This window comes from Protopterus annectens, chromosome 4.part0 (assembly GCF_019279795.1).
Source record: "Protopterus annectens isolate FY-2018-M chromosome 4.part0, PAN1.0, whole genome shotgun sequence".
Taxonomy (NCBI): Eukaryota; Metazoa; Chordata; order Ceratodontiformes; family Protopteridae; genus Protopterus; species Protopterus annectens.
In genome coordinates this window covers 1298497159-1298525070 of record NC_056733.1, presented here as the reverse complement: position 1 = coordinate 1298525070, position 27912 = coordinate 1298497159, and the positions used below count along the sequence as shown (strand labels likewise).

General features: G+C 40.4%; 1 protein-coding gene across 1 annotated transcript in view; it reads left to right on the top strand.

The window, feature by feature from the left end:
• Window positions 1-27912, top strand: part of LOC122799847 (rap guanine nucleotide exchange factor 6-like) — a 1724571-nt gene that overhangs the window by 1129406 nt on the left and 567253 nt on the right. Inside the window, exon 7 of the mRNA XM_044069180.1 lies at window positions 19278-19442. Within this exon, the coding sequence (XP_043925115.1) occupies window positions 19278-19442 (165 nt within the window). The remainder of the gene's footprint in view (window positions 1-19277; window positions 19443-27912) is intronic.

The following is a 27912-nucleotide window of genomic DNA, read 5'->3' as shown; positions in this document are numbered from 1 at the left end:
GCAAGGTTCAATCCTGACCTCTGACTAATGCCTGTTTGGAGTTTGCATGTTCTCCCTGTGTCTCCATGGGGTTTCTCTCATGTCCGAAAAACATGCTGAGTGTTTCCATCTCAAAATCACCAATGAATGGAGCTGTGGGCAGCAGCACAGACTCTACATGGTGCCCTATAGGGGGAAAAGTTGTACAGACCAACCGCTTTGGGCATCTACTGTGGTGCACAGTATCTTCAAGATAGGAGAACACGGATCACAGACTGCGAGCCATGGCAGGGATAGCCACTCGACGGTGTAAAATATGGCTCTAGGTGATTCAGTCATGTTGACTAATGTCGCCAAAAATGGGCATGGGTATTTACCGGTGATAAGTGAGTTGAGGACCTGGCCTGCTCTGCCCCATGCCAGGGACCCTTGCTAATGATAAGAGGGGTATGTGTGCCCCTATTGGCCAGTGTGTGCCTGCCATAAAGCCCAGCAGCCCTGGATCAATAAGCTACTGGCTGCATGGTGTCTAGTTGCCCAGCCTGGGTTACCTGGGATAGCTTTATTGAGCAAAAGCTGGACGTAAAACCAACCAACCTGCCAAACATGAACTGAGAATTGCTATGCTTAATGTAGGTTCACTGACAGGATGCAGCTTAGAAGTGGATGACATGATGATACAGAGGAGGCTGGACATCCCATGTATCCAAGAGACAAGATGGAATGGCAGTGCAGCAAAGCCACTTGGCTTGAGATCCAGAGTCTACTACTCAGGTGGAGGGCAGGCTAGAAATGGTGTAGGAATTGTGGTGAGAGAGAGGCTTCAGATGGCAGTACGGGATATCATCAGAATTAATGACAGACTCTTGGCAGTCAGACTCCAGTGTAATGGTAGGGCGGTATTCATAATCTCAGCCTATGCCCCACAGCAGGGTTGTGATAGTGAAGAAAAGAGTGCATTCATACAGCAGTTGCAGGACCTACTAGATAAAGCAGGAGAACATGAATTGGTGTTGATAATGGGTGACTTGAATGCACATATAGGGACAGACAGAACAGGATATGAGGACTCCCTGGGTCCACATGGGTGGGGTAACAGGAATAAAGAAAGAGAAGCCATTCTAGACTTCTGTCTGGCAAGTGGCTTGATAGTAGCCAACACATGGTTCAGAAAGAGAGACAGTCACAAGATCACATACAAGCGTAGTCAACATGCAAATCAGGTAGGCTTCCTCCTAGTAAGGAAAAGGCACTGGGATAGAATCCATAATTGCAAAGTCATCCCCAGTGAAACAGTCGGCCCACAGCATAAACCACTAGTTGCCACAATCAGCTGCAAGCAGTGGTCGGAGAAAGCTCCAAGATCAACAGAGACCAGGCTGAAGACCTGGAAGTTGACTGGAGAGAAAGTACAACAGTTCAAGGAATTACTCAGGGCTCCAGCATCCCAAGAAGAGGAGGAAGTAGGTGGAGTAGAAGAAGAATAGCAGCGCCTAAAAACAGCATGCTATAGGACTACAGAAAAGATATGTGGCCAAGCCAGGAATGGAAATAAGGTACATAAGGAAAGCTGGTGGTGGAATGCCGAAGTCCAGGAAGTCATCGAAAGAAAGAAGGAGTGCAAAAAAGACTGACCAGGCTATGAAGGACTACTGGTTGGCTAACAAAGAATCTAAGAAAGAAGTTGCAATAGCAAAGAATAGGGCATCAGAGGCACTGTACCAACTTCTGGAAAGTGACTCAGTAAGGGGCATAAAAAAACTATATCAGGTTGCAAGGCAAAGACAGAAAGCTAAAGAAGATAGTCAGATACCCTTCTTAAGGGATGCCGGCAACAACCTGCTCAGCAGTCCAGAGGGCATCAAAGGCAGATGGAAAGAGTATTTCCAGCAGCTTCTGAATGAAAAAAACTACACAGAAGGTGTACTGCCCCATAAACAGCCTACGATGAGAGAAGACGAGGAGCCCACCCTAGAAGAAGTAAGAACAGCACTAAGGAAGTTGAAGTCAGGGAAAGCAGCAGGCTCAGATGAGGTGACAGCAGATATGATAAAGATGCTGGGTGAGATGGGGAGAAATTGCTCCTGACTGTACTAATAGCAGTGTGGAGAGAAAGGCGTATCCCAGATGACTGGTGAATAAGCATACTTGTGCCAGTGTACAAGAACAAAGGGGACATCCACAACTGTGGGCAGTACAGAGGCATCAAACTCCTATCACACTGCATAAAAGTTCTAGAGAGGGTGATTGATAAACGGATATGCAGAGTAGTAGAATGTAAGATGGGAGATGAGCAGTTCGGATCAGGATGCAGCACAACTGACCTGATGTTTGCATTGAGACAGATACTTGAGAAGAAGCTAGAGATGAGGAGAGAGTCCAACTGGACATTCCTAAACTGGAGAAAGCATATGACAAGGTCCCAAGAAAGCTGATCTGGGCAGTACTGCGGTGGTTTGAAGTCCCAGAAACATTGGTAGAATTAGTGCTGGCCATGTACAAGGACCCAATGACACAAGTATGAACAGTGTTCGGCCTCACAGAGGGGTTCCCAGTGGGAGTGGGTGTACATCAGGGTTCAGTTCTGAGCCCACTGCTGTTCATACTGGTGATAGACTACATTAGCAAACAGGTTGGAGGGGAGGGATCAACAAAACTGCTGTATGCAGATGATGTGGCAGTACAGGCAGACTCTGAGCTAGAACTTCAGCAAAGGATAGGAGAATGGAATGCAAATTTGAAGGCACATGAGATGAAGCTAAGCACAGATAAGACAGTGATAATGGCAGCAAATTGGGAAAATCAGAAGAAGCTGAGAATAGAGATAGAAGGGAAGATAGTGGAACAGGTAAACAACTTCAAGTATCTGGGAGGGGTAGTTGAGGAGAAAGGTAGTCTGAATGAAAAGGTCAAAGCTAGAATCAGAGGGTGGCAAAGAGTATCAGGTGTATTCTTTGACAGAAGAATGCCAAAGAAGCTTAAAATTAAGGTGTACAAGATAGTGGTCCGACTAGTACTACTGTACGGTACAGAAACCTAGGGCAGTAAAGGCAGAACAGTTGAAGAAGCTAGAGGTGATGGAAATGAAGTGCCTCAGAAAGGTGGTAGGATGCACACTGTGGGACAGGCAAAGAAATGAGGACATAAGAGCAGAAGCCAAAGTAGCTCCAATTGCAGAAAAGATCAAAGAGAACAGATTACGAAGGTTTGGGCACATGTGTAGAAAAGCAGAAGACTTGGGACAGACAGGAAGATTTGGGACAGACAGGAAGAAGGTAAGAGGAAGCGAGGACGTCCAGCAAAGAGGTGGATGGATTGTGTGAAAGAAGATCTGTGACAGTCAGGCATGAGTGTTGAAGAAGGCAGAAGTGTGGTACTGAATTGAGAGAGTTGGCGACAATTAACACGATACTCCAACCGCATGTAAAATAAATGGGAAAAAAGGGGGCTGATGATGATGACTTCCAGTTGGTGCAGGTGTTTGGAGAGGTACATAACAAATGGGGGGGGGGTTGTTCTCAATTATTGGCCTAATGAAGGAGGAGTACAGAGAGGTAATAACCTCCTTTTTTCTGGATGCAATCCCTTTACTTATGAGATGAACCAAGTAAAAGTATTTTCTGACCATTGCCACTACATGATGGTCGAATTTGAGATTGTTGTCAACCTGAGTACCCAGGTCTCTCACAACAGGTTCTGTGATTAGGGGGCTGCTGTTGATGTGGTAATCAGTAGGGGTCATGTTTTTGCTAAATGGTATGATAATACATTTTTTTTGCGTTTAACTTAAGGCCATAACTTTGGCACCAGTCATTTGTTGCTGTGAGACCCTCTTGCAGTATGTTAACATCATTTGGAGAGTCAATGACAGCACCCAGCTTGCAGTTGTCTGCAAACGTAGTCAGCCACAGGCCTTTTGTCTTTACCTGGACCTCTGAGAAGTAGATGCCGAACAGTAGGGGTCCCAGGACAGATCTCTGGGGAACGCCACTAGTGACAGGTCTACTGTCGGAGGTGGAAGTGCCTATTTTGACCTTGTGGGTCGTATCGGTGAGCCAGTTGGCCATCCACCTGATGAGACAGGGATTTATGCCAAGTTGTGTTAACTTTTCAGTGATGGCTGAGTGGGGGATTGTGTCAAAGGCCTTGGCCAAGTCAAGGTAAGCTGTTTGCACTGACTTTCCCTCATTCAGGGCCTTGGTGACAGTCTCAAAGAAGTCAACTGGCTTCAACAGACAAGATCTGCCCTTGACGAATCCGAACTTGGTGAGGTCAAGTGCTTGGAGACTGCCTATGTCCTTGTTTATGAGATCCATAATAATATGCTCCATGGCTTTACAGATCAGACTTGTCAAGCTTTTGTGCAAGGAGATGACAATGGCAGTTCTCCACTCTGCTGGACTGAAGACTCTACTTAGGCTGTGGTTTAATAGGGTGCTCAGTGGTGAAGCTAGTTCTTGTTGAGGATGGTGCAGAATATAGCCTGGGATACTGTCAGGTTCCATGGAAGTTGTGTTCTTTGCCTTGGATAGGGCCTTTAACACTTGATCTATGGAGATGTGAGGTGCGGGACACGTATCAGGGATGTCGATTGGGCTTTTGGGGAGGATAGGGGTGAAGTTTGTGCTAAACCTATCTGCTAGCAGGTTGGCTAAGTCAACAGGATCAGTGTAAGAGGTACAATTAAATACTAATTTGGAACAAACCTGGGCTTTGCCATGGAGGTTCCTGATGTAACTGAAGAAGGTTTCCCTTTGTTTCGGAGGCTAGTTTCAATTCATAATTGGTTTTGGAGATTTTCACTAGTGATCTAATTTGCTTGTTGAGGATGAGGAGGGAGTTTTTCCAATCTGGAATTTCTCTCTTTTTACCCTTAGACAACGGTTTCTTCCTTTTGTTGTAAAGCCTGTTGATGGAGGATGTCCACCTGACAGGTTTGTGTTTCTTTGAGGAGCAGGTTCTAGTTCTGTTGGGTATGGCTGACTCCATGCAGTTGTACAGGTGCTTGTATACTGCATTGGCATACTGTTCAGCATAGTTGTCTGCATCCTCTGAGGGGGTGGTGGTGTGAAGCTACCGATACCCTCCCTTAGGAGGTTGTGTCAGCTTTTGAGAAGTTTTTTAGCCCTGTTACAGCTGGTGTGGGGTGGGGTGAGATAAAAATGTCAAGTGAGACAGACGGATGATCTGATCTCACCAGGGAAGAAGATACTATGGGAGTGGTGCAGCTGTCACCCATGTTGTTGAGAACCAAGCCCAGAATGTTTTCTCCCCTTGGGGATGAGACAAGCTGGTCTAGTACATTAGAATTGATGAAGTCAAGGAATCGTTGAGTGAGTGCATTAGTGCAGGAATAGTTCACCTAGTCTATGGTGGAGTAGTTAAAGTCACCAAGGATCATGGTGTTAGTGTACCTTGATGAAGTTAAGTAGATCGAGGTTGGAGGAGTGGGTGTCCTGAGTCATGGAGGGAGGGTCTGCAGCTGGCTTATAACTTGGCTAAGCTGTACAGAGACAAGACTTTCATTCTGACATGACTTTGCATTGTTCTGTTGATACTAAGGACATTCAGAAAATTATTTGCAGTGATTGTTTTTTTTTGTTTCAATGTGATGAGTTAAAATCATTGTTTGCACCTCCAGCAAGCTTCAGTTTTAAAAATAAACCAAAGAGTAAGAAGATTTTGGAGAAGCCAGTTAATTGGCTTTCTAAGATTGTTTTTCTGGCAACAAATGTGGGCAGTGTAAACAATGCCCATTTACCGAGATCAATCCAGAGGGTCCATTATATGGGAAGAGGACAAAATTATTTCCTATATTTTATGTAATAGTTGCATAAAACAGTTATTTTGTATCTGAAACACTTAAATGTTATAAGAAACAGAATAAGCAACTAAAATTCTACAAGAATAAGCTTTTATTTAGGCAAAGAACTGAAGTTCTGTCATTTGTACTGACCGTGGGTATGTTTCCACCTGCCAGATCTGATGTTTGTACCTAAAATGTCCCATTTTGGGCATTTGAAAAACTGGCAATTCTAGACGTACTGGCAGCTTTATTTGAATGCTACCAATTCTCCTGGTTTAAATGAAAGTGTGTTGTGTGTCTGCTGTGAGTGAAATGAAGCTAAGAGCTTCAAAATTGTAATTTTTTTTGTCTGTGTTTAGAATGCCCTGTATCTTTAAACGCTGTGACTTTTTTTTTTTTACAGCCTTTCCTTAGTGGTTGTATTTGGGGGTGTGTAATTATGTAATTTCCTATAAGAAGGGTTCATTTTCCTGTATGGCATAGGTCAGAAGAAGTCATAAAGACAAAAGTGCTTAGCTGTGTTGTTTTAACATATTAAATACTTCAGTAGTGGAATGGTGGCTTCCTGGTCATTTGTTCTTTACCATGTCTACTATTTGATAATCTTGTGCCTTAACCTCTGTGCTATCAGTCTAGGCCAGTGAAATACACTGAACAGAAAATAATTTCTTGTGTTGCTGGGACTCATTATGACCATTAGCATATGTGTGTGTTAATATGCTTTAGCCATTTACTTTTGATGTGGAAGTAGAAACATGTAAGCATGTAAATGTTCCAGCGTATCCTCTTTCAGCCTGTTTCCGAATTATTCATATGCAAAAATATAAGGGCTAGAAACTAACATGGGAATGTAAGGCTAGGCTTCTTAAGAGCCCAACAGATCAGCAGCCTAGTAAGAACCTTTGAACCTAAGTAATATGTTTGAACGTGTTTTATTGAAGTGGAGAGGTAGGGCTGAGCTACTTCTTGCTTTATGAGATAAACTGCAAAAGCTGAATTGTTTCCAATGATTGTATCAGTGAGGTGATGGAGTAAGGGAGCTCCCTTATTACCTGATTGTAATTTATTGATTAGACTAATGACTTTTTTCTGAGGTTCAGAGAATCTTAATGATTATAGTTTCATAGGTAGGTACTAGGCTATCTGCCCGAGGGCATTTATAAGCCTAGCCAGAGTGTGTCGGCTTTCGCCGCCCCATTGATTAATTAACTGATCCTCTGTCAAGCAGAGCCAATGAAGTGATCCCAGGGGTGTATTTTCTGTTACCCATCCACTCGTCAAGGTTTCTCTTGAAGAGTGTTAGTCAGGGGCTCTGCCTGATGTAATTTGGAATTTTGTTCCAAAGCATGGGGAGTTTCTGTGACAGGAATCTATCCTGCCAGCATGTTGTATTTATTGTTGTGGCAAGGTTTAGCTCACTAGACCGCGTGGCTCGCAGTGACTTGGATTTCTTTAGGTGGAGCATGTCCATCAATTCTGAGTTGGACATGGCTTTGTAAGTCAGGCAGAGATCACCTCTGAGTAAGCGATATGCCACTAAGTACAGCTGGAGTTTTTTCAGTCGGCTGCATAGGACATATGTTTGAGGCCAGTAATCCTCTTGGTGAGGTACTTTTGTGGTCTTTCCAGCTGCTGGAAGTGTCTTGTGACGTACATCCCAAATGGGGCATTGTACTCTATGATGGGTCTAATGAGTGACGAGTAGAGGGGCACTATGACCTCTTTATTTCTAGATGCGAACCCTTTAGTAATTAGATGGGCCACATAGAAGGATTTCCTAACTACTTTGGCAATATGATTGTCAAAGGAGAGATTACTGTCTATAGTATTACTATATCTGAGGTATACCCCTCATTGGTAAGATCAGACCATAAACTAATCTCACTGGACATCCATATTCCATCCCCACCCCTAGCCAAGGAAACCACGGTGAAGAACTTCTCAAAAGCAAACTTTACACTTCTCAAAACCGAGGTGGAATCCTTCAAAGCCCCCGGGCCGGTGGAAAATACGGCCCAAAATGCAGAATCATTTACAAAAGCATTCTATAGACACCTACAGGAATGCATGGAACATGCTATCCCAAATAAAACCAAGACTCACTCCTCCAAAGGCAGGAGACCCATCTGGTAGACCCCGGCCATAATTAAGCTATACAACAGAAGGAGAAAGCTACTACATGATAGAGCAAAATCCCAAAAAGGGAAGGTGTCTCTGATCAGTACTAGCAAGAAACTACGATCCCTCATAAAATCATCTAAGGCCAGCTTCGAAAGAAAAATTGCAAAAGACACTAAAGATAATCGCAAGGCCGCCTTTAGTTATGTCAGAAACCTGGGAGGCAACTCCCAGATATGCTCTGAGTTAGTGCAAAATGACAAAAAATACACTGAACCCATAGACATTGCCAACATCCTGGCAGAAAGGTTCAGTGCAAACTTCTCCCCCCCCCCTTCCCCCCAAAAGAGCAAATGTCTATCCCAACAGAGTGTAGCCTTCCTGAGATCACAGATGCACAGGTGAGAGCTCTCCTCTCCAAAGCAAAAAACACAGCATTAATGGGACCAGACGGTGTCCCGGGCTGCGTCTTACAGGAGCTCCAAGAAGAACTAAACCCTCATATAAAGTCACTGTTCAATCTCAGCCTTACTACAGGATATGTACCCAAGGACTAGCGTACAGCAACAGTGGTCCCACTCCATAAAGGTGGTGCCACAACAGACCCCGTAAACTATCCCCCTATAAGCCTGACTAGCCTGGTCTGTAAAGCTATGGAGCGTATCATTGTGGAAATCATAAACAAAGACATTGGGAACCTCCAGACACTGGATCGTACCCAATTCGGCTTTGTTAAGGGCAGATCTTGCCTCTTGAACCTGGTCGACTTCTTTGAAACAGTTACCAAAGCCATAGATGAAGGGAAGGTAGTCCACACAGCCTACCTGGACCTCGCAAAAGCCTTCGACACAATACCCCACTCGGGCATCATAAATAAGCTCACTAGCTTAAATATCAACCCCTATGTCACAAGATGGGTTGCAAACTGGCTCAGGGATAGAACCCACATGGTCAGAATAGCAGGTGCCATGTCAGACTCTAAACCAGTTACAAGTGGCGTCCCACAAGGCTCAATCTTGGGACCTCTCTTGTTCGGTATATATTTCTCCGAGGTACAGGCTAACATGGGTAGACTATGGCTGACCAAGTTCGCAGATGACTGCAAACTGGGTGCCGTAATCAACTCTCCGGCTGACACAAGCATCCTCCAAAAGGGTCTCACAGAGACGGATAACTGGCGCCAGAGCCATGGCCTAAAGCTAAATGACAAAAAGTGCATAGTCATCCCCTTTGGGAAAAACAAAGTGCCCACAAATGACCACATAGGTGGTAATCCATTAAGTACGGAAGAAGTAGTTAGGGACTTGGGGACCCAAGGAGATAGCAATCTCTCCTTTGACAATCACGTTGCCAAAGTGGTTAGAAAGACCTTCTATATAGCCCACCTTATCATGAAAGGGTTCACATCTAGATCAAGAGAGGTCATTGTGCTCCTCTACTCATCACTTATCAGGCCCATAATTGAATACAATGCCCCATTTGGGATGTACCTTACCCGACACCTGCAGCAACTGGAAAGTCCCCAGAAGTACCTAACCAAGAGGATCAAGGGGCTCAAACAGATGCCCTATGCAGTTCGGCTAAAGAAACTCCAGCTCTACTCAGTTGCATACCACCTACTCAGAGGCGATCTGTGTCTGATGTATAAAACCATGTCCACCCTAGAATTAATGGACATACTTCACCTCAGGAAATCCAAATCCCTTAGATCTACATGCTCCAGGGACTTGAACCTCAGCACAGAAATAAATAGGACATGCTGGAGGGACAGATTCATATCCCAGAGGCTCCCCTCACTCTGGAACAAAATCCCAATCCATGTTAGGCAGAGCCCCTCACTGACCCTCTTCAAGAGAAATCTTGACGACTGAATGGGAGATTGTAAGTTTACCCCTGGGATCTCTTCTGTGTCCCTGCTTGACAGAGGTACAGTAAACTAACCTTAAAAGGGCTACCTTCTGTGACCTACTATACAGAGGCACAGTCAACTAATCTAAAAGGGTGGCGAAAGCCAAACACACTCTGGCTAGGCTTATAAATGCCCTAGGGCAGATAGCCTAGTATCAGCCTATGAACCTGGGTCCCCAGATCTCTTATTACCTCTTCTGTATTAAGGGGCTGCCACCTATGTGATAATTCATGGGTGTTTTGTTTTTTCCCAAATGGGATGACTATGCATTTTTTGGCATTTAGCTTGAGGCCATGACTTTGACACCAGGTGTCCGTCTCAGTGAGGCCCTTTTGGAGGATGTATGTGTCAGCCGGAGAGTCAATTATGGCTCCCAGTTTGCAGTCATCGGCGAACTTGGTTAGCCATAGTCCTCCTGTGTTTGCCTGTACTTCTGAGAAGTATATGCCGAACAGTAGGGGTTCCAGGACCGAGCCTTGTGGGACACCACTTGTGACTGGTTTAGAGTCGGACCTGGAGTCTGCTATTCTTACCGTGTGAGTTCTGTCTGTAAGCCAGTTGGCAACCCATCTCATGACGTGGGGGTTTATGTTCAGGCTGGTGAGTTTTTCTGTAATACCCGAGTGGGGAATGGTGTCGAAAGCCTTGGCGAGGTCAAGGTAGGCTGTGTGAACCACCTTTCCCTCATATATGGCCTTGGTGACTGTCTTGAAGAAGTCAACCAGGTTTAGTAGGCATGATCTGCCCTTAACAAAGCCGAACTGGGTCAGGTCAAGTATTTGAAGCTTCCCAATGTCTTTGTTAATGAGTTCCATGATGATGCGCTCCATAACCTTGCAGACTTGGCTAGGGGTGATAGTTACCAGGGTCAGTTGTGGCCTGTCCTTTGTGGAGAGGAATAACCGTTGCTGTCTGCCATTCTATGGGCACATAGCCTGAGGAGAGGTTGAGGCTGAACAGTGTGTTTAGGTGGGGGGTTAGTTCGTTCTGTAGTTCGTGCAAGACGCAGCCTGGGACACCATCTGGTCCCACTGACTCCATGTTTTTGGCTTTTGAAAGGGCTATTTTCACCTGTGCATCTGTGATTTTTGGGACACTACACTTTTCGGGTATTGTTGTGGGCCCCTTTGGAGGTGAGAGGGGGATGAAGTTTGCACTGAATCTATCTGCTGGGATGTTGGCAATATCAGTAGGTTCAGTATATTTTGTGCTATTTTGCACTAGTCCAGTACATATTTGCGAGTTGCCACTTAGATTCTTAACATAGCTAAAGAAGGCATTGTGATTAACTTTTGAATCTTTGGCTATTTTTCTTTTGAAGTTAGCCTTGGATGATTTCATGAGGGACCTCAGTTTCTTACTGATACTGATCAGGGATGTCTTTCCTTCTTGGGATTTGCTTTTTTTCTTAACTAGTTTTTTCCTTCTATTGTATAGCTTGTTTATTGCAGGGGTCCACCAGACTGGTTTCCTTCACTTAGAGGAGTGAGTCTTGGTTTTGCTAGGGATCCATGCATCCTTGTAGGCGCTCATAGAGTGGATTTGTAAAGGTTTCTGCATCTTGGGCAGTGTTATCCTTTAGTGTGGGGGCTGTGAAACATACCACCTTTGTCTTAAGTAAGGTGAAGTTTGCTTTAGAAAAGTTTTTTTACTGCGGTTTCCTTAGTTGGGGGTGGTGGTGGGGTGTGGACATCAGAGTGATTAGTTTATGGTCTGATCTAACCAGTGATGGGTTGAGCTACGGTGTGGAACACCTGTTGCCCATGTTGGTGATGACCAGGTCCAATATGTTTTCACCTCTGGTAGGGGAGTTTACCAGCTGATCCAGGGTGTTTGAGTTGATGAATTCCAGGAAGCGTTGGGCCTGGGAATTTGTACTCATGTAGTTTTCCCAGTGAATGGTAGGGTCATTGAAATCACCCAATATCAGGGTGTTCGGTAGGACCTTCATGTTTTCCAGTGTCTCCAGAAAGGTGGAGTGGTGTCCTGGGTCATGGAGGGTGATATGTAGCAGGCCACAATTTGCATTGCAGATTTGCCCAATGTTAGTTGCACATGGATGATCTCAGAGGTATCATGCTGCGCCACTAACCTGGAGGTGTAGGTATCCTTGATGAATATGGATACACCCCCTCCTATTGTGTTTCGGTCCGTGTTCTGTGGCCGAAACGAGTGGTATGAGTTGTAGCCCAGTAGTGCTGGGGTGCTCTCTGGAGACTTGAACCAGGTTTCATTTACTGCACAGATGTAGATGTTCTCCATACTGAGGAGTGCTTCGAGCGTGTGCATTTTGAGATTTAAACTCCTGGCATTGAGTAGCATAACCCTCAGTTTTTTGTTAATTGTGCTATTTAAGGAGGTGGGGTGACAGGTGCAAGCCCTTAAAGTTTGTGGAAGACAGTATACCTGTATATATAGAGAGTTGTAAAAAAGCAGAAAAAAACAAAACAGAAAATGTCTTAAGCGATTGGAGGTCTGAAACGCTGTGATACAGAACAGAAGATATCTATGGATAACATTACAGGCAACATTTGTAATTCAGAGTGAATATAATATCTCTTTTTTATTTTTGATTAAGTTTTGTCTTAATTTCTAGGACTGTAGCTCTTTAATTTTGTAATGTACATAGTTTTGTGAATAAAAAAATAAGGCTGATTTTATGTTGTCCTGTCAGTCCGCTTCATCTAATGGGTTATCCACTCTAGTTACCGATCAAAGCCGATAGCAACTATGCACACTCCAGAACTCGAGCTCCTCCTTTCTCACAGCCTTCTTTTGTTAGTCAACAAACTCATTCCAACAAAAGTTAGTGCTCAAGGATATTATGAGAGGGAAAGATCTTAAAGGCACTTGTGGCTTGGAACAGTATTAGGACCAGACAAGCGGATTGGTAGCCATCAGTCATATTGGAAAGAAGCACAGATAAGACGGTGGTAATGGCAGCAAATTGGGGAAATCAGAAGAAGCTGAGAATAGAGATAGAAGGGAAGATAGTGGAACAGGTAAACAGCTTCAAGTATCTGGGAGGAGTAGTTGAGGAGAAGGATAGTCTGAATGAAGAGGTCAAAGCTAGAATCAGAGGGGCTGAAGCCAACTGGCATAGAGTATCAGGTGTAGTCTATGACAGAAGAATGCCAAAGAAGCTGAAAAGTAAGGTGTACAAAACAAGAGGTCAAAGCTAGAATCAGAGGGGCTGAAGCCAACTGGCATAGAGTATCAGGTGTAGTCTATGACAGAAGAATGCCAAAGAAGCTGAAAAGTAAGGTGTACAAAACAGTGGTGCGACTGGTACTACTGTATGGTACAGAAACCTGGGCAGTAAAGGCAGAACAGATGAAGAAGCTAGAGGTCATGGAAATGAAGTGCCTGAGAAAGGTGATAGGATGCACACTGTGGGACTGACGAAGAAATGAGGACATAAGAGCAGAAGCCATAGTAGCTCCAATTGCAGAAAAGATCAAAGAGAACAGATTATGGTGGTTTGGGCATGTGTAGAAAAGCAGAAGACAATCTGACGAGGAAGATTTGGGGCAGACAGGAAGAAGGTAAGAGGAAGCGAGGACATCCAGCAAAGAGGTAGATGGATTGTGTCAAAGAAGATCTGCGACAGTCAGGCATGTGTGTTGAAGAAGGCAGGAGAGTGGCCAAAGCTGTATCCTCAGACCACTCATCTTTTACTGTGGATACCTCAGACGTAACACCTACAGTCACTCTAGACTGGAGCCAGAAAACATAGCAAACCTCTTGACTGATAAATTCAGCTCCAACTTTACCCCTCTTTCCCCCTCAACCTTCCATCAGGAAATATCATCAAATGTAACTCCCCCTAATATCACTAGGGAACAGGTCCTTAATGCTCTCTCTAAGACAAGGAACACTGCATCAATGGGCCCAGACAATATCCCAAGATGCCTTCTAAATAACATGAAACATGACCTATCAGGGCCACTGGATCTACTATTTAACTGTAGCCTCCAAACAGGTTTCATGCCTCATAAATGGAGAAAGGCTGCAGTCATCCCGCTGCACAAAGGTGGGCCATCTACAGACCCTGGAAACTACAGACCCATAAGTCTCACTAGTCTTATATGTAAAGCCATGGAAAGAATTATCATGGAAATGATCAACAGAGATATAATAAACCTCCAGACACTGGACCTAACCCAGTTTGGTTTTGTCGAGGGCAGATCATGCCTACTCAGCCTGGTGAATTTCTTTGAGAAGGTCACCAAAGCAACAGATGAGGGCAAAAATGTTCACACTGCCTACCTTGACTTGGCCAAGGCATTTGACACAATACCCCACTCGGGCATTGTTGACAAACTCAAGAGGTTGGGTACAAACTCATATCCCACCCGGTGTATAGTCAACTGGCTCAAGGATAGGACCCAGGAAGTTAGAATTGGGGAGTCCACCTCTACAAAGAGGCCAGTCACAAGTGGTGGCCCTCAGGGATCAGTTCTTGGACCACTCTTTTTTTGGCATTTACTTCTCAGAAGTCAAGGCCAATGTCAGTGGTCTCTGGCTGACTAAATTTGCGGATGATTGCAAATTAGGAGCTGTCCTCAAATCTCACACTAACACAGATATTCACCAGGAGGGGCTGATACAGACAAACAACTGGTGTCAGAGCCATGGAGTAAAACTAAATGCCAAGAAATGCATAATAGTATCCTTTGGGAAGTCATCCATCCCTGGTAACTACCATATTGACAACACACCCGTTAGAGCTGACCCAGTAGTCAGGGACTTAGGGACTCACATAGATAGTAATCTAGCCTTTGACCATCATGTGTCTACAGTGATGAGGAAATCATTCTGTATTGCACAACTTATAAACAAAGGTATAGCATCTAAGTCCAAGGTATCATTGTTCCACTGTATTCAGCATTCATTAGTCCTATCATTGAGTAGAGTGCCCCATTTGGTATGTACCTAACCAGGCATATCCATCAATTGGAACGTCCACAGAGGTTCCTCACTAAAAGAATACAGGGCATAAGTAAAATGTCCTATGCAGACTGCCTCAAGGCCCTATCCCTGCATTATGTCTCCTACAGGCTTTTGAGGGGTGATCTATGCCTAGCATACATGGCATTGTCATACCCCACTTTGATGGACTTCCTGCATATCCACAAAACAAACAGCACCAGAATTACCCGTTCTAAAGACTTAAACCTTCCCTGTGATATAAATAGGTCCTGCTGGAGAGATAGGTATGTATCCCAGAGACTTCCGTGTCTGTGGAACAGGCTTCCATCCATGTGAAGCAGAGTTCCTCCCTAATCCAATTCAAATGCAACTTGGTCAATTGGATGGGAAACCGGAAATTCATCCCTGGTTTGGCACCTATGTCTCTAATGGACACAGATGACCTGTAAATGGTTCCTCTCCCAAACCCCTCCTTACATTTACCAAAAGTATCAGAACTTGTCAGAGGTTTGGGATGCATGGCTACGCTTAAAAAGGCCCTTGTGGTCATTAGCCTAGTAAACACGTATGAACCTGTAAGGGGTTTTGCCTAATAGACCTCCAAGAAAACCGGTGGCTTCTCCATGGGATCTTAATTTTGTGTTAGAGAAGCTGACACTTGCTTCATTTGAGCCAGCTTATCTGGCTGATTTGAGGTTCTTAAGATGGAAAACTATTTTGTTTATTGCTCGGATCTCTGTAAGAAGAGAATGCGAGTTGCAAGCTCTTATTGTGAGTCAACCCTATTTCATTTTCCAAAGAAACAGGGTTTTTTGAGAATCATTCCTTCTTTTACGCCTAAAACATTATATGAGTTTACAATGAGGCAAACTATTACCTCCCTGTTTTCTTTCTTGAACCTAAAAATGAGGGAGAAAGGATACTCCGTACCTTGCTTGCCCACAAACAGCTCCGGTACCATCTTGACAGAACAAAATGTTTCAGGTCTTCAGATCAGTTGTTCATTTCATATGAAGATAAGAAGGGAAAACTTATGTCAAAACAGATTTATTTCCAAATGGTTGTCTCAGGCTATTAACTTTTATTATTCTCACCATAACAAAACTGTTCCAGGCAGGGTCAGCCCAATTTGCAAGGGGCGTGGCTTCATCTATGGCTTTTTGGAAAGGGCTGGATTCTAGAAGTATTCTAGAAAAAGCAACTTGGTTCTCTATACATATTTTACAAAGCACTGCAAGCTTGATTCCTTCTCTAGGTCTAGATCAGACTTTGCTAGGAACATTCCAAAGGGTCTCTTGGACCCTTCCCCTTCTACCTCTGAAGTGTTGGAAGCTAAGGCTACTGCAGCAGTGATCAATATGATGAACACATATTACAGTGTGTAAGTTAACTTACCGTAACAGCAGATGTTCGAATGATCACAACTGCAGTAACTGTTACCTCCTTTCATTCTCCATTTTGTTTTTTATTATGACAGTGTGTGTATATATATTTCTACTCACAGCTTTGCGCCCTCTCAGGGCTTAGCCTCCCTCCCTCAGTTGTCATGAAGGGTATGAAGAGCTTAGCACTCAAACATGTATTTGTAGGCAGTTCAGCTCAAGCTGCTTAATGTTTTGAGTGCAGGGAAGGTGCCCTGAAGCTTTGAAAGCTAGCCGGTTGTTATATCCATGGCAAGATATAATCCATATAACTAAAGCTTGTGCAGTAGTGATCATGTGAACATCTGCTGCTCTGGTAAGCTAATTTACACAACTGCACTTCATGGTAACTAAATAACTTCCAGTTTAGTGTACACATTCACTATACTGAATATCAGTGCATCTAACTGTCTTGTTAGAATTTTTTTTTATCATTTATGTTGCTCCTGTGGTGAGTTTGTATACTTTACCAACACAGTACAACAGTTGTTAAATGCTGTTTTATTTACTCTCTGAGATTACCTGAAAATGGTCTACTTGGATCAATGTTCTATCCCAGTTAACAAACCCACATAAGTAAATAATTAATAAACACTTGACACTGTCAGATCTTAAGTAATAAATACCCGACGCATAAAGGCTTCATAAAACACCAGGCACAAACATAGAGTGGTGTATTCATTGACCCTACCCATAGTTAGAAGTGCTGAACCTTTACCAGTCACATGGCTTACAACCCCAGACTCTCTTAAAGATATAATCACTATGTATGTGACACAGGAATGTGCTCTGTATTTATGTTTGTATGTTACCAGTATTGGTGTGGAGGGATAATGAAAGACATTGCTTTTGCTTATTGAGCTTACCATGTACACTTGTATGTCTTCTTGTACAGTAGTACACAGCTCCAGGGATAGAGATGCACATGATGTGTACAGAAATGGCTTTTCTATCGTGCATGAACTGTGCATTTTGTACAGTATTTGAACTGCTTTGGCTTCATTACCCCTTTTTGCAAACTGTTCTTCATGTGTGTGTGTGCGTTTAGATATCTCTATACATACATGTGTGTGGATACATTTTTTTTGTGTGCATGAACGTATATGTATTTAGGGAGGTGGCTAGTATATGGAGTGTTACATGTGTAGCAGATCATGTTTTGGTGCCTTTGTTGCACTGGCAGAGCAGTTGTTTCTGGGTTACAGGGCAAAATCAGAAGATAGCCTTGGTGTGTGTGTGTGTGTATATATATATATATATATATATATATACATTACTACCATCTCTGAACTATATTTTCTAGCCTTGATATATGGTTGTCTGTGTAGGCATTTGTCATGCTGTACTATTCACTGCATACCATATCAGTGAATCCTGTCTAAAAGGATGTCTTTGTGATAGTCACATAGGTAAAAATTCATATGGGCTAGAATGTGGAGGTAGCAACTAAGGAAATGCTATTTTGTTAATCATATGACCGTGTGATAGTTTGCAGCACTACCAAAAGAAGTAGAGCTTGTGTAGTGTTGAGCTGACAGATATCTGTTAAAGCAAACAAGTGTTATTTGGTGAATTAATGTAAGAAAAGGTATTTCGTTTGGAAATGTATGTAATTATCATCAAATATACATTAAAACCTTTGTGCTAAATGGTCTACAGAATCATTTCTTCTACATTGGCATAAAGGAATAGTATCTTGCCTTTGTCACAGAGTTTTGCTGGGCTTAAAGATTGAAATGTCATCATGCATCAAGTTGATAAAACTACTTTTTCATGTTTTCATTTGTGTGGTATGCTTAAAACACACCTATCAACTGTCTAGAATTTTGCAGAATGCCATGATTTTTGCTTCAGATTTTTGGTCTGCTTTTTTAAAAAGCAGTGTGTTTTTCTGACAAATCATTAATGAGCGATATAACTAAATAATGACATTTGAGTTTCAGACTTCATATCTTTCATAAAACGCATGCTAATACTAAATCTGTTATGCTAACAATGTTCTAAATTTATAAGAGCAATATTTGAAATGTGTCACTGATTTGCAGCCTTTGTCCCTCCATTATTTTTGACTTTGTCCAGAATTCTTGCACTAAGATGTTAAGATGTATGCTTTGATATAGTAAACAAACTTGACATCCAAGATTTATAGGCCCCACTCCCTTGCCTTACTGTTAATGCATACATTTTGCAGTATGAATAAATTATCTTTTTTTGTCCCAGTAGTTGCCACAGATCCATCCATCCATCCACAATTCCTTTTTCCCATTTTGGCACATGAGGTCATGGTATCACTTCAACAGTGACAATCATCTAGAGCCAAGGTTTACACTGCACCGCCGAGTGGCCAACCCTGCCAGTGTTGAATTTCCATACCACACACTCGCACGCACACTCACACGTATGACCAATTTAGAGTGTCCAGTCTACCTACTGCATGTTTTTGGAATGTAGGGAGGAAATCAGAGCACCCAGAAGAAACGCACACAAACACAGGGAGAACATGAGGACTCAAAGGCATCCTAGTCGATAATTGAACCGGGGAACCTCTTGTAAGGTGACAATATTATCTGCTCTACCTTTGCCATAGATGTTGATTTCAGTCTTAATTTACAAGTGTTTTATGGCTGTAGTGACAAATCAAGTTGACCACTTGACTAATGAGGACTTTATTAGCTAAATGTTTTGCTTGTTTTTCTATTGAATTAGCATAAAAGGCTGTTAAATTAATTTTAAAGTCAACCATCATGCAAATCAAAAGTTTATAGAGAAATGTTTAACTGTATCATTCATAAAATGTGTACTTATGGTTGCATGTTACTAGTCTTAGATCTTAGAAACTGAATTTTTTTTAAGGACACCAAATCACCATTGCCTTCTTAGAATTCAGACCCATCATTCTTTGGGCCATTAAGGGGAAAATCATCTTGAAAAGGTGCTTATGTGCAAGGTAGAAACAAAATTTTGTTAGTAAGTCATGTTTTTCTTCAGTTCTGTGGATGCATGTTTATGGAATGAGAGTATTTTGCTTTCTAAGTGATATGCATCTATACTTTTGTTTTTAGCTTTATTGTTTTTAGCTTTATTCTTCAGTTTGTGATCTTTTTGTCTTTAGGGAACACCAGAGCGACTTATCTTGCATTTGGTAGAAGAACATTCTGTAGTGGACCCCACTTTCATTGAAGATTTCCTGTTAACACAAAGGACATTTCTTTCAAGTCCAATGGAAGTTGGAACAAAACTTCTGGAGTGGTTTTGTGTCGACAGCCTCCGAGACAAGGTCAGATTGAAACTCAAAATGTTTTACATTTCATAAGTGATGATCTGTTTCACTTTATTTGCGAATGTTTTCAACTGCTCTTCTTTCTTACTGAATATTTGTACTTGTTTATTCCAAGTGTAGTTCTGTAAGAATACCTTTTATGATTTTTTTTATCAAACCTGCTTTGTATTGGCTGCATCTATATATACTAAGGCAGCATAGTGACTCAAAAGTCTAGCCTGAATTTCTCAACCTATAGCTATAAAGCACAGATCTTATCATCACGTCCGTAGTTACTTCCTTTGTTTTGGACTTTAAAAGCAGCATGTTTTCTATGGAAGACTTTTATTATAGTTTCAACTTTATGATAGCTTTTCAGCAGTGTTTGCCTTTATGACAGTGACTGTGGTTTTGCAACAGTTTAATCTAGGGACTATATGTGTATATCTTTGTAGAATGCATATGTAGCGTAAATGGTGAAAGTGTATTTGTCTAGAAAACTCAACTTTTAAGCCTTTTCACTGACTTATGGTTGCTCTCTCTGTGAAGTTTGCATGCACTCCCTGTGTCTGGAAAGGTTTTTTCCTGATACTATGTCTTCTTCGCACACCTTCCAAAAATGTGCTAGTTGATTGACTGCTGTAAACTATCCTTTTGTACTGCATTTATTCTAGCCTTTCTGACCCAGGTCATGGATTAACACACATATGTGAAGTATTAGTTAACTCAGTAAACAAATAAATGATAAATAAATAAATTTGGCTGAAGGAACTCTCAGAGGCACTTTTGAGTTTTGCCTTGTTTAGCTTAAGAATACATGTGGATGTACTGAAACTCCTATGGCACACCGAGTATTTCATTTAAAATATTTTTTAAAAAAATTGAAGTACATGAGGGTAAGAGAATAATAAACAAAAACTGCATTACATTTGAAGTATTATTTTAATACATGATAACAGTTACTGACTCCAGAGAAATGTTGTGGTTTTATTTGGTGACACAATTTTCCTCTTTCTAAAACAGTCATACAGTAGTGTACTTCACAAATCATTTCCCCTTTTCATATAATAATGAAACTATGAGAAGCCTAGACTTCTCAAAGCCCCAATAATAGTTTGTTTCTTTACTCACCGAAGCTGTGTTTTTAAAGCTGTTTTTAACATATGTAACCTTTGACAGAGTCACACTCATGTGACAGAAGCAAGAAGATAGTGAAGTTGTTAACAGCATAGGCACCAGAAAATGTCCATAACATTCTGCGGTTGTGTGAATTGCATGTCATGGGTGTGATGGTAGGTTTAGAATTGAGGTATAAGATTAAAAAAATCTCTCTGTGACAGCAGTGTTAGTGCACTGAGATACCTTGATCACTTCTCCAGCCCTGAGTATCCGGTTAGATTGAGGAGAATAGTTGGCTTTAGGGACATGGAGATCAAGAAGGGGCACCAGAGGAAGTTAATTTTCAGCTCTTAGGGTTTGGGAGCAGCAAAATAAATATATTGTAAAAAAAAGAACACAAGTACTGGCATGGCATTGTCGGTTTGGTATTTTTTTTTTCCTAACATGACTTCACAGAGCTATAGAACTAACTAGTAATTCTGTTCAGGTGTTGCTTCTATTTAATTCTATCAGTCTGTAGTTGTAGTGGCTTTTATAAAAGTATAAGAGGGTATTTTTTGACTGCTTTCAGATGATGTTATTGCTACATCTTGCTGAAAAGTAAATGAAGGTCCATAATACTTATAGTTTTAGAAGTGCAACAGGTATTCTTTCCTAAATAATAAAATAGTAGGTAACAGTAGTCATGCTTCTAAATATGGAAATCTTGAATGCACTTTTGCCGCTTACACTTTTTCTCACTACCAAAATGTTTCTATATCGCTGGATATGCTACTTCCAAGTCCTGGTTATACTTGAGTGAAAGCTGTGCAATATCATGTAATACGTAAATAGGAACATGGCAGCACTTCCAAGTGTAGGATGTTCACAGATAAAAGAACACCATTTCACTATAACTGGCCAGTGCATCCTGTAAATAAGAATTTTTATCACTTGTTAGATCCACTGATACCTAGCACAAAACAGATGGGACTATATATATATATATATATATATATATATATATATATCTGTTTGCATATTTATTGTTAATTTTAATTTACTAAGAAGACCCCTGTTATTATTAAGACATTTCAGCAACAGGTTTTGAGAATCAATCTAGTTTAGTAGTATGTTATTAAGGGCATTATAATAATGTGCTGTTTCCCATTAGTTACACACATCATTACGTTTATTCCCTTTTTGTGAAATATCTTATATGTTGACTTGAATAGCTTGTAAAGTAGCATAACTCCACTTACAGAAGTCTGTTACTTGTTGTTTAATGGGTAGTCAATATTTTGTTGTCAGGAATGGATGGTTTGAGATGCATCTGCATTTTTTGTTATCTTAAAAAATTGTGTCTTGCAAAATAAAGAATAAGTAGAATAAGTGCTGAACAATTTACATGATGTAGTAGGCAGACTTACAAATAATGTTGTATGTATTATCGCAACCAGATTCCTAAACAGGGAATATGGTCACAAATGTGGATATTTATAAGTTTAACATGGCTGTGAAGGTCTGAAATGTAATGATTTTTAAAAGTCGATACCGTTAATTAGCAATGCATTTTCTTAACCCCCTACCCCAAAAGAAGGTATAGTGCGATACTTTGTCCAACAACTGTAGTCAGACATGTTTCAGAAAGTATCGCAATTTCCTTTTTGTAGGAGGTAATAACTGTCAGAAATTGCTACATGCCCAATCGCCAGTGAAAGGCTCACCCTTGGAGTGTACCACCATCTACTGCTGTCACAAAAGGTAGTTAAAAACCCCTGTCTCACATGTTTCCCTTAAAAGAACACTATGTTCTCCGTATTACGTTGCCGGTAACATCAGAAAACATCGCAGTCAGCTAAGTGCGACTGAACAGTTTGCTATGTACTTGAGGCAGGACATATTTTCAAAGTCAGGCTGAGTTCTGAATCTGTTATGTATCCACATAAATTTCAACTTTCTCATTATAACAGGAGTGGGTAAGGGTGGTCCTGTGAAAGGCAGTACTACTTAAATTCACAGTTGTCATTTGTGAGGCGCTCAGGACTGACATCCCAAACGGGAAATCGTAGCCCTGTCAAATGTGTCCATTATAGTTGATTTCTGGATAACATGCAGCACACATTGACAGACACAATCGTGTAGTGGATAATGACATATTGTACATTAGGACAGAGACAAGTAATGTAATGAATCACATTTGACAGGGCATGATACAACATGGGGATTCTACCCTGTGTGGAGCCGAAGCCTCTTAGTCAGGATTGCAGTGCTGCAAAACCACAAAAAAAAAACACAGATAAAAATAAGACGTGAAAGCACGGATGAAAAATGGCTTCCAGTCCTTATTTCAGCCCTACTTAAAGTCACAGCAAAATAATAACTTTAAAAATGCATCTGTAAAGAAACACAGTAATGAAAAGCTTGAGTACCTGGTGTTAGAGGCAAGCTGGAACTGTATGCCTTAACCAATTCTTAGCCTCAGTTATGGCAATAAAGGATGCAACCCGGAAAGCGGAATTGGGCCAGTATTCCTGTCCCTGTTGCGGAACCGAGGTGATAGGGAAGTGATTTTCACTTTAAGCAACCCTTGCCAGTGCAGGATAAATGACTTTTGGCATAATATAACATACCATTAGGAAGTAAGACTACTTCCAAATCTGGTTGCGATAATACGTAAGTACCATTGTATACAAACACTGGTCTTGGTAGTTGATTTTAACTGATTGCAAAACTTCATGACAGGATTTAATAAAACTGTGTATGTTATATTTTATGGCCATGTTTGATGTCTTAAAGACAGAGGTGTGATCTCATTAATTCATTCTGAGGGTCCATCCATCCAGAACCCCCTTTCCCCCAATTTTACAGATACATAGTACCTAAAAAACAGATATGGGATGTGGGCAATATTATTTTTCTGTACCAGTAGTGACTGTTTTAGGTTCAGAAGTAGGCGATAACTAGGGCAATACGACTGCTAGGGGTGTCTTTTTAGAAATAAATAAATAAATAAATAAAATGCTGATAATGAGAGAAAGCTGTGAGTGAACTCTTTTTGTAATTTGACAATGTCATGCAGCTGTTCACACTAATTGGACACTTTATTTTACTTATTGCATTCATTAACTGGGTAAGTAAACTGGTCCATAGACCCTTTTTAGCCATGATCCAGGCCAAGAAGGCAGAGGTAACAAAAGTAATCATAACAAAGAATATAAGCTGAATTTGCAAGAGAACATAAATAACAAGAATAGAATGTGAATTTGCAACACAATACAAGCATTTAGCCAGTATACAATGCATATGTTTTAGTTACATATGTACATTTACAAGTGGAACACCCTAGACATTATTTACAAAATATACATGTAAAGTAACAAAAAACAGTTGATTGCAGGAAGACATACTTAAATAAAATGTTAAGTGCTTCCATTCCAAAATTACAAGGGAACTTCTTCAGAGCTACTAAAGTGAGTAAGTCATCAAATTTAAATATCCATGAAAAAAAAATGTGATTAATTTGCACAAACCAACTGAACATTTTAACAATATACATGGATAAATAATTAATGCAATTATCTTAAAAGTTCATAAATAGCCACTTTGTTTTAAGATATATTTGATATTGATACTTTAATTTAAACCTGGCAGTAGCGTAGCTAGGGTGGGGTGAGAGCAGCAACTGCCCCAGGTGCAAAGTGTTGGGGGTATAATTAGCCAATCCAGATCTCTAATGCAATACCGACTTTTAAAAAATGGTATTGCATTTGCAGTCAAACCCGGGGGATGCTGTTTTTTTTTTTCTTTTACTTTTCAGTGGAACAGCTGATGGAGTGGGGTGCTGGTTCTTGATATCAGCACAGGGCACTGGTTGAGCCCATCTATGCTTCTGAAACCTGGGCAGCTTATCTTCTGCTAGCAATAACTGCCATTATAATTTCTTGACCTCAAGAATGTTGTTAGTATCCTCCTAATATATAACTTGATTGATTTGATCACTTTAAAAACAAATTTCCTAAAATCACTCCAGTGAATGTTTGTAAAAAGCATTATTTATATATTTATTTTGATGGCTAAGTTATGTAATTACGTTCATAATTATGTCTAGTTAGTTTTCTTGTTGATTTCTGTATTTAAAAACTATCACAGCTGGAGTACATGGCAATGTAGATGATTCCCACGGTATTACAATTAAACCTTCCTTGAAAACTAAACCTTTTACCTAAATGCTTAAATATAAAGATAAAATATGTATTAACGTATCTACGTTGTTTGCAGAAGTGACAAGGAAAAGTACCATCTGACTTTACAGGACTTAGTGTTTTTAAATTTCTAAATGGTATTAATCAACAAGATAGGATTTATCATGAATTGGTGGAACTGTGTAATTGTGCAGGAGTTTCTGTAATGCAGATTCTCCACAAACAGAATGGACAATTTAATAAGGAACTGGAAAATTATCTTAAAGTTCTTAATAAACTTGTCAAACATTTGGTGTTTGATTTATATCAGGACACATATCCGAATGTATTTTCCAAGGTAGACAGGTAAAAAAAAACATTATAGATGAGAGAATAGATGAGAGAAATAAGAAAATAGAATGGAACAGTGAAGCTTATAGTAACAAGAAAGCATATCCGCTTCCAGCTTACAAACATGGAACATTTTCCTATTCAAGTCATGGGCTTTCAAGCAAGGTAGATTCATTGGGGGATGAATTTTTTTTTCAGATCTAGGCCCTCAGTGTACTTACTATACATGGCTCCGAGAAGCCCACATTCCCAAACGTTGGTGAGAGAACAGTAAGCAATGGCATTTTTTCAAACAGCAGATATTGCTACAATCTCAGAAGCGATTCCAAGTTTCAAGACCACTGTCAACCATATTCTCAACAAGGGAAAGGTCAGAGAAGAGGCTGGGGTGGATAAGTGAACATTTAAGAGCCGCTGTTTACATTTCAACTTTTTTACAATTTTGATATTCATCATTTAGAAGTTCTCTCCAAAGACCTTTCCTGCATTCCTTGCATGAGAGCCAATTTAGTGGATGTTCTTATTGACTTAAAGCTGTTTATTCATACATTGAACCTCATTTACATTTTATATGATTTTGGAAGTAATTTTAAAAACAAGAAGTGAAGAGGAGGATATTTACAAGATTCTTGGCATTTGCTAGACCTCCTTAAAATTATTCTTTTAATGGTACAGAAACCTGATTTTTGTTGTGGATGTAGAATCATTATACAGTTGTATTCCACAACATGAAGTTATATGGAATATGCCATAGAGTAAGTTCACCACATTCTCCAGTAATTATATTACCATTATTTGTACATTATTTGAAATTATGTTGGTTAATGTATATATATATATATATATATATATATATATATATATATATATATATATATATATATATCTGTGTGTGTGTGTGTGTGTGTGTGTATATATATATATATATATATATATATATATATATATATATATATACATGACAACCACCAAGAACAAAAAACTGATGTGAAAAACAAGAAAAACGGCTCAGGAAAAATGCCAGCGTCCACAAACAAGTATTTAATAAAATCACTGTCCTTTAAAAAACAATGTTATGATGGAAAAAAGTCCAAAATAAGCCAAAAAACAAGAATCAACAAATCCAAGTGTAAAGCGCTTTTCGTCTCTTAATATAAACAGTCTTCTTCAGACAAATGCACTCTGTAAGTCAAAGGGAATTTAAATGCAGCACAAGTAGTCACATGACAGATGTTACTTAAAGTTGACTCTTTCAGAGTCAGAGCAGTGCTGACTTGCTTTTCACCTTTTAAAGATAAAGACAATATGCAAAAATCAAGAAAACCTAACAACAAGTAATTTGAGTTAAACACAGTGGTTCAATGTGTTTCATGCATTGCATTCTAGTTATTTTACACTCTACTTCTCAAAAGCAAGAAGTGTGTATGTGTATTGCTACAAACCAGGATGTTATATCAATGAACATTAATATATAAAAACATACAAATGCTAATGCTGAATGTGTTGTCAGTGCCTGTGTGTGAAGTACTGAACAGGGCTACAGTTATGTCCCAGATGTATAATAAGTCTAAATATTGAAACAGTGCCCATACGTGTAACGCTATCGCACTACACCCCCCCCCCAAACAACAACAATGTATTAAACCGTGTGTACGGTGTGTATTTAATAACCTGTCCTGTCAGAACAGGGTTAGACACTGGAGTTCCAGTTCACTAAATTTAGAAAAGATAGAACTTTTATGGCAGTTACGTTTGGATGCATGTCGCCCACCAGGATTGAACGAAGTTTATTCGCTTGCCTGTATACTTAAACTTAAGAATTGGTTACGTTAGGTGTACAATTTTGCACTTACTGCACACAGTCCTCCAATGCGCATATTTTGCATTTGACCAACCAGAAGATAGGTGTCTATTACTTGTTGTGTTTTAGTACATTTTAAGGTAGTTTGTTTAGTATTTAATGACATTGTTCTAATAAGTGTCTAACCCTGTTCTGACAGGACAGGTTATTAAATACACACCGTACACACGGTTTAATACATTGTTGTTGTTTGGGGGGGGGATGTAGTGCGATAGCGTTACATGTATGTGCGATAGTGTTACATGTATGGGCACCCTTTCAATATTTAGACTTACTATACATCTGGGACATAACTGTAGCCCTGTTCAGTACTTCACACACAGGCACTGACAACACATTCAACATTAGCATTTGTATGTTTTTATATGTTAATGCTCGTTGATATAACATCCTGGTTTGTAGTAATACACATATACACTTCTCGCTTTTGAGAAGTAGAGTGTAAAATAACTAGAATGCAATGCATGGAACACATTAAACCACTGTGTTTAACTCAAATCACTTGTTGTTAGGTTTTTTTGATTTTTGCATATTGTCTTTCTGTTTAAAAGGTGAAAAGCAAGTCAGCACTGCTCTGACTTTGAAAGGCAATGCTAACCACTGCACCACCGTGGCCGCCCGTATGTCATGTGACTACTTGTGCTACATTTAAATTCCCTTTGACTTACAGAGTGCATTTGTCTGACGAAGTCTGTTTATATTAACAGACGAAAAGCGCTTTACACTTGGATTTGTTGATTGTTGTTTTTTGGCTTATTTTAGACTTTTTTCCATCACATTGTTTTTTAAAGGACATTGATTTTATTAAATACTTGTTTGTGGACGCTAGCATTTTTCCTGAGCCGTTTTTCTTGTTTTTCATATATATATATATATATATATATATATATATATATATATATATGGATTCACTTTGAATAATCGAATGTTCAGAACATCGACGTGATCATCGAGACCAGAACATCGATGTTCAAAACATCGAAAATTCAAAATG